This window comes from Manacus candei, unplaced genomic scaffold (genome assembly GCF_025592945.1).
Source record: "Manacus candei isolate 608988 ecotype Guabito, Panama unplaced genomic scaffold, ASM2559294v1 h1tg000015l, whole genome shotgun sequence".
In the NCBI taxonomy this organism is placed as follows: domain Eukaryota; kingdom Metazoa; phylum Chordata; class Aves; order Passeriformes; family Pipridae; genus Manacus; species Manacus candei.
In genome coordinates this window covers 11,656,971-11,667,864 of record NW_026138063.1, presented here as the reverse complement: position 1 = coordinate 11,667,864, position 10,894 = coordinate 11,656,971, and the positions used below count along the sequence as shown (strand labels likewise).

Below are 10,894 nucleotides of genomic sequence, written 5' to 3'. Positions count from 1 at the left end.
CTTTTGGGCAATTGCTCTCCTTATTCTAGTGTTTCTGTAAAAGCACTGGCTAAACAGAGAATAATAAAGGGTTACCTTCAGTCTGTGAAATGAGTGGTCACAGTTTCACTTTGTAGTAGTACAATGGAGAGCTGCTATTTGCCTGCCAAGTACTGTATTTTCAAAAAAAAAAAAAAAAAGAAACAACCTTATTATAAATAAAAGTACAACTGATAATGCCAGGGTGAATACTTTTTTTTTTAATTGGAATGATACGATCTATTTTCACTGCCACATCTTTCCTTGTTCCTTCTCCTTTCATAAGATCACCTACTAGAGACTAAATGTAAGCCACTCACCAAACTGAAACAGCCAGTGACAGGAGGTGATACCCTGCAGGCTGCTCTGACCTGGATGCTCCAGCATTCCGCTGGTAACTGGCAGACAGACGTCTGTACACAGTTTTGGACCACACTTGCTGATGAAGTCACTGCTCAAAGCATCTGTTGTGTTGACCTCTTCACTATACACAGGGTCAGACTGAAGAAACTTAGTGTACCTTGTGGAAGTTTACTGTCAGGTTATGCATTACACAAAATAAGAGTAGAGCCCCTTTAGAGAAGAGTCTCCTGACATCTGTGTAGCATCTGGCACACAATTCCCTACCCATGGAGGATGGGATAAAAGGATACATTGGAGACTGAACTGTCCAGATACTGTTAGAGCAGAGGGGTATAAGGGCAGGAGGTAAGCTGCTGTACTTCAGTAAGAATAAGCGAGAGAAAGCAAGCAAGCAGGTAGGATGGAGTACAGCCAGATGGTGAGTCCCAGCCACCTGCTAAGTCTCTCTCCCTCTAATAGTCAGGCTGGTGTGCAGAGCAGCTGGAAATATTTGGATACTGCTTGTGTGGATAGCAATGGTTGTCAGGAAGCTTCAGATTCAGACAGGCAAGACAGAGGGGTAGCTAAATTAGAAATGAAGATATGAAGCTAAGTCATTTTGATCTAGTTTACAAAGTGGTGACCTTGGGTCCCCCCTTGGCATAAAATTAACGTAAAAGGAATTGCAAGCAGTTGAGCTGGACTGAGCAAAGCACTAAGTTTAGAGTGAACTCTGGGCATCTTCCCAGTTATGTCTGTGTGTGGGAACTTGGCAGGAGTGAGAGGCAGTGTGTGTAAGAGGTCTAGCTCACTTGTAACAACAAAACTAAACAGAAGTGCAAGGTGTCCCCAGGGAAAAGGGTAATTTAGCCCAGTTACTTGGGTCTTTTTCCCTAAATCCCCAAAGAAGCAGTAATAAATATTTAAAATTAGAACGATATGAATGGATCCTGCTGACACTGCTTGCATTTATTAAGCCATATCTTGAAGACATCCAGGGAAAAGGAACCACGAGGCCAAGCAAGCACAAAACTAGGACTCAGCATTAATAGAGCAGCCCTATGTGGGGTCTGATGGCTATCTGAGGAGCTGGGTAGTAGCAAGGTGTTGACATAGCTCAGATGCCCTCACTTGTCTTCATTCAGGTCCAACTTTGTTCCAAAGCTGCTGATCTACTAAAAGTAGATCTACTAAAAGTAGATCAACTGGACGTTTGCTATTGTTCGGGTGAAATAGGACTCTGGCAGGAGTGTGCTGCTGGAGAGGATGAAACCAGCCAAAATAGATGTGGATATCAAGGGAAAATGCCAGGTTTATCCTAGTTGGTTTGGTTTGTGGTGTATTTTTTCCCATATGCAAATCTGAAGGATATAGTGAGTGAGTTTGAAATGCTGTCTGATGTTAAATGCAGGTAAATGAACATGTGCAAGTGAGGCTGATACTGAACAGGAGCCAGCAGCTGCTCTCTCAGGCATCCCCGAATGGAGCAGATGCTTTCGAGGCAGAGATGTGAAACAAAATTATAGATGTTACTCTTGCCTGCCTCCAGAAAGGAGCATGCAATTAAAATGTAAGCATGAATGGAGCAGAATTTTCTTTCACTGGCAACAGAGTGCACTGAAAAACTGAGAGCAAAGCAGAAGGCATGGATTGCTGTCTGCAGAGACATCTCCATTTGTGTTGGCAATGTACAGGAGGAAAGAGGTAGTAAGGCATTATTCACAGCCAAGTTCTTGGACTTGATACACAAACATGAGTGAGATTTGAGGAGCTGATACAATCTGATAGGCAAACATGTTGATTTTTTCCAGCAAGCCGTAAGAATACAGTTGGAGGCTTTTCAATTGCTAGAGGGCTGGTTAGGGAGCTCGTGGCATCACTGACCTAATTCTTTAATAAATCTTAGCAGACTGGGAAACTGCAAATACTGAAAACTGAGAATGGGGGGCCAATATGCAGAAAAGGGCAAGTTTGATAACAAATGCAGACCTGATGTGTTTATTATGATAGCTGCTTTTCGAAGGAAAATGCTGTTTTCATCTAAGTTGAAATGTTTTAAAAGGCACTAGTCTTAACAAAACATGCTGTAAGCAAAACAGAAGTGAAATACCAGACTGATTTTGACACTCTTGGTATAGCACATTTTGAGCTACATTTAAAAAACTTTTCAAAACATGTTTATGTTAAAGAAAACATAATTTTAAATGGGAATCACATGTTTTCCATTTTCATGGAAAATTTTGTTGTCATCTTGTGCTGTTTTTTTTTTTCTACTTAATGACAGGAGATGAGGAAAAAAAAAATCAAAGTAAATGGGATTTCCTGTGAATGGAAAATTCAAGTTCTTTGTGAATCTGTATAGCTCGTTGCAGGCTCATTCCCAGACAGGTCAATATGGAACTGCCCACATACGGAATTTCAAGGTGTTACTGAAATCATTAGTAGCCAGTGAAAATGGCTCAATGGGACCAGATATTCCTAAATTACCTTTTTCTACAAATAGAACTTCCAGCTTGGCTGGTAACTGTGGGTACATAGACATGGTAGTGTTTTGTAAGCATCACCTTGCACACACTGATAGCAGGTTTTTGGTTCTTTATCCATTAACCTATAAATCTCAAAAGGTAAGAACTTTTTATTGAACATGCCTCTAATGGGAGTCAGTGTCTTCTGGCTGATCCAGAGATAAATAAAACATCATTTGCTAATAACCATGGCAGATGGAACAAAGATTGTGTGTCATCGCTATTTCCCGCTTCACCAAGCATGCAACGTGATCTGCCTTGCCTGATGAACTGGCCCCAGGCAGATACAGTGTAGTGTAATAAAAAAGTTCATCTAAGATCATGCCTGTGGAGTGCCAGGAGACACCTCAGCCATAACACCTCCTTGGAAAGGGTGTTAGAGTGGACAAGCAATGAAGTCCGGTTTCCGACTGAGATGTAGTGGCACAAAGGAAATGTCAGTGGGAAGCAGTGAATAGCTGCAGGTCAGTGATTACACCTCCTCGTGCAGCCCAGGTAAAAGGAGAGATGTCTCTGCCACCCAGGGACTGAAAATTATTAAATAGCAAAGAAAAGGAAGAAAACCTTTTGGAAAACTTGTGAACAACCCTTTCACAGGCAATGGATTGTCAGATGATTTGGCAATACCATGCAAATATCCCCATAGACAGAAAAAATACCTGAGAAGTCTCTGCCGAAGCAGAGGAGTAGAACCAGTACCTTGTCTGGAAGTAAAACCCAGGCTACACAGTAATCAGGTATGATATTAAAGGGGAGGCTGATTATTCACTTGAACAAATACTGATGAGTTGGAAAAATCTTCGATGTTTTCAAGCCAAATGACTTTGTGGCAAATACCTATTAGTGAAGTACAAATCATTAGCCTGATTAAAGGCATATCAGTGTAAATGCTGTGTCCCCTGATGTCTGGCCATTACTGTGCCTGGGACTTTGAAGAATTCAAGCCATATTCTTCTGTAAACCATTCTGCAGCATTCACGTGTTTAATTAAAGTCTTTGCAAAAGGAGCCTCTGCAGTGTATTTATTATGTCATTTCAGAGCCACAGCCTTTCCCCAGCATGGCCAGTGGTGGTACATAGAGTGAACAACCATGTAAGCAAGAGTCAAATCATGGTGCCTCTTTCACAAGGATTTGAGCAGGCAGCTGCAGGGTCATTCGTGTTTCTCCCTACTTGGACCACAGTGTTTTGACTCATACATTTCCAGAACATCACCACGTTTTCCCAGATCCCAGGTGAGGCCAAATGCCTGGGTGGTGAGCAGGGAGCACTATATGCCCCAAGGTGCAGCTCCATGCTATGGGTGCTCCCTCCCTCCATATGGTCTCCCCTCATCTGCTTGACCTGGCTCTGGATTATACTCTTAGGCTGTGTGTGCCACACAGGGAAAACACCATCCTGGAGGTGGTTCCACCCTTCACAGATATTGATAGTGAATCAACCACGGGAAAAAAAATATAATTGTGGAGGAAGGATTAAAGGTTTGAAGCACTTTTTCCTTATTTCTGGCATCTATTGGTTCCTTCACAATCTTGTCATTGTTTGGGAAAACGTCTGCTATAAATACACTTAGATCAGATGCTCTGAGATCAGCATCTAGTGTAACAGATGAGAATAAAAATCTGTTTGATGTTAGAAAGAGAATTTCTTTTAGTTCTTGCAGGTTAGTGATTCATCCAACATTTCAGATGTGAGGAGCAGCCCATTTACTGGCATGTCCAGTGAAACTTGCTAGGGAGAGACCTCCTAGATACCAGACCTTTGCAATCACTAAAGTGAAAGCGGGTTGATGTTGAGATGGACTAAGTGACTTGCCTGTGTTCCCTGTTTAGTTATGCCTGTTCAGTGTCTTCAGGACAGCACCAACCCTCCACAGATTAAAACCACCTAGAGAGCAGTGGAATTATTGTAGAAATGGCTCTGCATGTCATGACCTGCTAGTCTTCTGCAGTTGCATGCCACAGGTAGGATATTCAGCATCGTATGAATGTTTTTGTATTAGGATATAGTAGAAATTCTACATGTCTACTGACTCTGCTCCCACTGAACTGTTCTTTGGGGAAAACTCTATGGGGTGAAGGGGGTTATAACACTGTGCTGTTAACTTTGGAGATACATTTTTGTATACAACTGGCAAATTCACATGTAGCAAAGAAGAGAGCAGTGAGTACATCCATCTGCACCAGTCAGTGTCAGATGGGACATGAACAGATGTTAACAGATTTTCAGAGAGCAGAATTCAGTTCTGCAAAGAGTTTGTTCTGGTCCTAAAGCAGGACATCAGGCTGGTCCTTGGGGGTTTTTCTAAGCATCTTGCTTAGGATGAGGGACAAACACAATGGAAATTGGTTTTGTGGGTTGGTCCCTGTGTCCCTGCTCAGACATCCCCTTTAACATGATGAGTCCTTGGGCTCCAGGATCTCGGCCTTGAGGGGAAAATTCTCTGCACACACTGAAATCCACCTTGTCTCAGTATTTGTTACAAGAGCAACCAAGACCCTGGGTCCATTTGGCGGGTAGGAAATTGCACTAGGGGCAATGGCCATTACCAGTTTGCTTTTGTTCTTTCATGAAGAGATGACAGTTTGCCCCAAAAGGCTGCATTTGGCCATTCTGTACTTCTGTGAGGAGCTCCAGCTGTTGTTTCCTGTACCTTTGCATTGTTGTAGTCAACCGAGACAATACCACACTGAAGTAAGGGCAGAGTCTGTAAATGAAAGCTGTTTAAATGCCAACAAATAACAAAATATGTTGACTCTGGAGGCTGACTGATTTCAAATTCTTTATATTTTGTAGCTGCATTTTTCAGCGCTACCAGACTCACTGACAGTACCATCCCACATCTAATTGTAAGCAACTAGAGCCATTTAACCATTTAATGGTATTTTGATTACTTCTTACAAAGCATCTTGCAATGTAACAGCTTGCTTTCCAAATATCTCATTCCTGCTTCTTCTCTTTGATCACTGGTAAATGGCCACATAGAGACAAAGCTTTTCCAAGCAATTTACAGTTTGTCTACTTAAAATTAGAGAGAAATCCACACCTGGAGAGTTCTCTAGAGTCTGAATTTCTAGCTCCTAGGAGCTGGTAGGGGTTTATTGCCCTTGCTTTATTTAGACTGACTCAGCACCAGGTTTTTTGGTTTCTATTTCTCAGTCTGTTGCAGGCTGTTAGGATTCAGCTCACAGAGACTTGTACCAGGAGAGCTGTCAGCTGTGCTTGATCTCAGAAGGAAAAGATCAAAAAAGTCAGGGCAATAGTGAGGAAGAGGGAAGAGGGCCTGCTGAGGGAAGGAAAGCGATATGTGAATTATAACTGGACTTCAGCACTACTAAGTGAGACATGGCCCCTTCCTTCCTCACAGCTCCAGCAATTTCACTAGGGCTTCACCTGAGGCCATCAGATAAAGGTCTGTCCTGGGGGCCACCAGATCCTGTACCCCAAGGACTCAGTTCATATTTCCAAGGCAGAAGAAATATAATTACTTGCCAACTTGGCAGGCAATTATTAGACTGACCAGAGTGGTGAAGGAGACCTTTTTTTTGTCTCAGGGAAAGAAAACAAATGCAGGATATTACCAGGTCTGTCATCCTAGAGCATCAGCTGAAGGGAAGCAGCCGACTCCCAGGATTAACACCCTTCCTCTATGGGGAGAGAAGCTGTTATACAAAGTGGATTGAGGGAAATGAAATTTTCATTGCAGAAGAAGAGTGGGAAACACTGCTGACAGCCAGCTCAACAGATTGATGAAATAGTAGCCCCAGGGATACTGTTCAAGGCTCTTTTGGTTATTTAATGAAGCGTGGTTGAGTTTTGACCCCTCAGCTTCAGCACTGGAGGTTTTCTGTGAGCATTTGAGGTCTTGCCCTATCCCTGAGCTCATTGACTACTCAAAGAACTTTTCTAAAATCAGATTTCCCTAGATTTTTAATGGCTTTCTTTCCTGCTGTGTGAAAGGCCACTCAACTAACAGAACAAATTCATCATGTGGTGAAGCTGGGAGAGGGACCAAGCCTAGGGCTCCACTGAAGCTCTGGGAACAGGAGGGGACCTGAGCCAGCTTGGGTAAACCATTTCTCCAGGAAGCACCTGGTAATCAAGGCTCCAGCATTTACCAGTTCCCATGGCACTTTTAACAACAGCAGGTTAAAGAAATCAGTTTTATTTGAAGAGAAAGGGCTTGTCTTAAAACTTTTGACCAAATTCTTTTAAACCACAGTGGATAACTGGACTGGCAGGGTTCCTGTCACCCTCATTAGCAAAGTTTTATTCTTTGCAAAATGCAGGCTTGCTCCCCTTCTCCAGAGGTTACTTGCCAGGAGGATGGTTCCTCCCCGCTCCCTCCCTCCCAGGCTCCAGCTGGGGACCTTCCCTCCCACGCCCGACCCCAGCAGGAAACCTGCTGCAAACACGACCGCGGCTGGGGAAAAACAATGCCAGAGAAATACATTATCAGCTCCACTTTGCAATTTAAATTCAGCAGAAGGACCCGGGCAGGAAGCCCCAAGCCACCGCTCTGTGCATGGCTGCGGGTCCGTGGCTCGGGTCAGCAGCAGCAATCGTGCTGCAGTCCTCCACGCTGGCACTGGACTGACACTGAATGGCACCACGCCAGCCTGTGATATGATAAAAATTTCCTGCGGCTGCAGTGAGTTTCTTTTGCTGGCCCAGCACCAGCAGTGCTGTCAGCCCATGGGTTAGAGTACATAGAAGTCATTGTTGTTTGACAGGTCGCTGTAATGGCAGAGGGCAAGAGCGGGAGCCTGTGCTGGTGGGGGCTCGGCTCGACCCCTGCCCTGAAGCCCCTGTGCCACAGGCCTGCCCAAGCCTGGCTTGCAGAGATGAGTGTCCCACCTGGGCTCAGCCACAGCCTGATGCTTGTGCTTGAGTCTGCTGTTGTCATTGCAATAGGTCCCACAACACCGGCATGTCAGAAAGCGCTTAGCTCGGTGTTTGGCCTTTGACTCGGGGGTCAGGGCCATCGCTCCGTGAGTGAGAGTCACTGCTGCAGCGCCCCGTGGGTCAGGCTGCCCTTTCAACCGGCTCCTTCTCCTCTGGACGGGATCCAGGCTGATGTCTGACTGGGAGGAACAGCTCTCATTCCAGCCAGCACTGGCGCTCAGGCTGCGCAGGGGCAGGGCGAGCCGCAATGCCTTCCAGAACTGGGAGCCGGAGCGCTTGGACTTCTCCCCCTTCCAGGTGACGAAGGAGACAGACTCCTTCAGCTGGAGGATGCTGGGGTGGGTGCACTGCAGTGGCCTGTACTCCACCACGATAAGTTTGGTTGCTATGGCGTTCTGGCACATGATGCCCAGCTTGAACTCCAGGAGACTGATGCTCTTCTCCGTCAAGTAATCAGGACTCAGGACCACGATCATCCTGCGGCTCCTCTGGATGAAGTCGAACACGGCTTCGGTGGTATCTAAGAGTACAAGGACAGAGGAATTGGGGTGCACAAGGAGAAGGGAGCGGGGAGATAAAAACTGAATGAAGCTGTTTGGTGGCATACCTGCACAGAACCCCCTTCCCACAGAAGGAAACCTGGCACAAGCCCTGTGACTTTCTAGTTGCCCACTCTCCTGCTGGCAGCATTTTTGCTGTGCAGGGTGTTTTTGAGAAGTGGTAAACGAGAAGCCAGGATATGCCACTGCTGTATTCTGACGTCTACACAGCATCACTCCTTCCCATTTGATAAAGGGCAGGTCCTGTTTGGGAACCACCTGACCACAGCTTGAGTAGCCCTTTGCATCAGGGGAACAAAGCGAAGCAATCACATCACCTTGCCACAGCTCACACTACCAAGGCCAAGACCCACCTCCTTCTCTGTCATGCTCTCTCACCTAGAAGTGGAAACCTCCAAATTTAGAAAGCAAAAAAGTCAGCCTTAAACCTTTCCATCAGTTCCTCTAGCCATCATGTGGGGTGGAAATACCATCCTTCAAAACGTTTCTTGCGATTCATTGCAAGTTGTTAAGCTCAGCAAGATGCTTAGCTGGAATGGTGCCAGGCAAGGGCAGCATCTCTTTTATTATGAATGTTGAAAAGCAGTAAGCCTGAAGGATGTCCTTGGACTTCTACTTGTGGCTTGGGATGCAGTAAGCATATTGAAGGTGTCATGGCTAACGGGTGAGCAGTGGAAACAATGGGAATTATAGGGCTCAGGCACTCAGCAAATTAACCCAAGCTGATTAAGAGAACTGTAAAAACTCTAAAAAAACCATACACTGGCTGGTGTATGCTGGTGCCTGAGATGAGGGGGGACCCAAGGACAAGCTGGTGTTCAGGCAGGACAGGGAACATTTGAGTAAGAGCTCTCGCACATTCAGAGAGAAAAACCTGCCTGTAAGAATGTCTTGCAAAGATCTGTTCTGGGAAGAGGAGGTACTTGCTGCTTCCCTTCCCTGTCACAATGCTAAAACCTTCATTCCTCAGTCTGGAAACTTCCCTCTCTCCCTGCCAGTAGAACACTGGTCTTTTATATAAATAAAAATCCCTGCAATGGCAATGCCTCTTATTCTTCCAGCACTTGGCTGTCTCTAATCTCACAGCAGAAAGTCCACCATGTTGCCTCTGGATGAACCTTATTTTAATATTGTACAGAGAAATACTTTTCAAATATGTATGAGTAGCTGTAAAACTCATTATCACTAGATTATTTGGAGACCAAGAACATGGGACAGAAAAAATGATGACACAGTAATATCCTAACGGAGCAAGTAAAGTACTATTTGGTTCTTTAACATAACACTGGAATTAAAATAAAATTATTTTGAGGGGTTTTTTTTCTGGTATACAAGGTCTAAGGGGGACTTTCCCCCCAACACACCCAGGAAAACACCGATTCATTGAAGCCAAAAGTAGATGATAAAGTCAGTTCTGTCAGAATTGTCACCTAACGCTGTGACATGTTCTTAACACCCTATTTCAAAGGCACAAAGAATTGGTAGCAATGTCCAATGAATGAGTCCAGACCTCATTCAAACCTTTCTGCAACTGATTGAGATCTATTTTGAAAACAGCCAGGCTTCAAATTTTGTGAAAGAAAAAGATCTTTTGCCGGTTTGAAAGGTCTTTCTTTTTGAAACTGGAATCACAGAACCATGATGAAATTTAGGCAGGAGCAGTCCCTGGGAGGTCACCTATTCTACCTGCCTGCTCAAAAAGTCCAGGCTCAATTAACATGAATGACTCTGATGCTGTTGAATTGAAATGTTTTGATTGAGGTGACAGTGCTGGTTTTATCAATTTTGAATTTGCAACACTTTTTGAGACTCGACACTTTTTGGCAGGGAAGACGCTCAAATTCCCAAAGATAGATTTTATTTCTGAGAATGGGATGCATTTAGACTTCTCTGACCAGGATACCCTGGGATGTTCAGTTTACAATGTTTACCTAGCTCATGAAAAATCCTGAGTGGCCACTTCACAGTGTGCAGGTTGCAGTGACACCAACAGCACGGGATAGGACAGGCAGCAATAACACTGCAGGAGTTTGGGGATTTGATACACTTAGTTATCTGCTTTACACTACAAAAACTTCCACCTTTACTAAATGGTTACAGAATATTTTCATTGGTTTACTTGTGTCTTCCCTAATGCACCCCAGAGGATTATAACAGAGGAGTATAACTAGGTCCTATACGTCCTCGGTCCCATACCCATAGACCCCAAATCCATAGATTGTCACCAGTATTCATTTTGCTAGTGGTCTGGAAGTGCTAGGCTCTCTCTCAACTTACCTGCTAACAGGCAAACAAGGGAAACAGACAAGAAAGTGGCTTGGATGAGAAAATATGAAGCTGACTGAAACTTTTCTACCCAACTGCCTGGAAGGCGATGGGCAAAGTAGCCTAAGAGTGAGTTTCATTTCTGTGGTTTGGGCAGATTTCCAAGATTTCTGTTCAACATTCTGACTTGATCTCTAAAGCAAAGAGATGATGTTTCCTTTCCATCTTTCTTTCTTGTGATTGCCAGGCACTCTTCAGATCAGGGATTTTCTGTGTGTG

General features: G+C 44.5%; 1 protein-coding gene across 2 annotated transcripts in view; it reads right to left on the bottom strand.

The window, feature by feature from the left end:
• Positions 1-7,545: 7,545 nt before the first annotated feature.
• Positions 7,546-10,894, bottom strand: part of IL1RAP (interleukin 1 receptor accessory protein) — a 49,886-nt gene continuing 46,537 nt past the window's right edge. For both annotated transcript variants that reach the window (XM_051782154.1, XM_051782155.1), the window contains exon 11: positions 7,546-8,310. In XM_051782154.1, the coding sequence (XP_051638114.1) occupies positions 7,586-8,310 (725 nt within the window). In that variant the 3' untranslated portion in view covers positions 7,546-7,585. The remainder of the gene's footprint in view (positions 8,311-10,894) is intronic.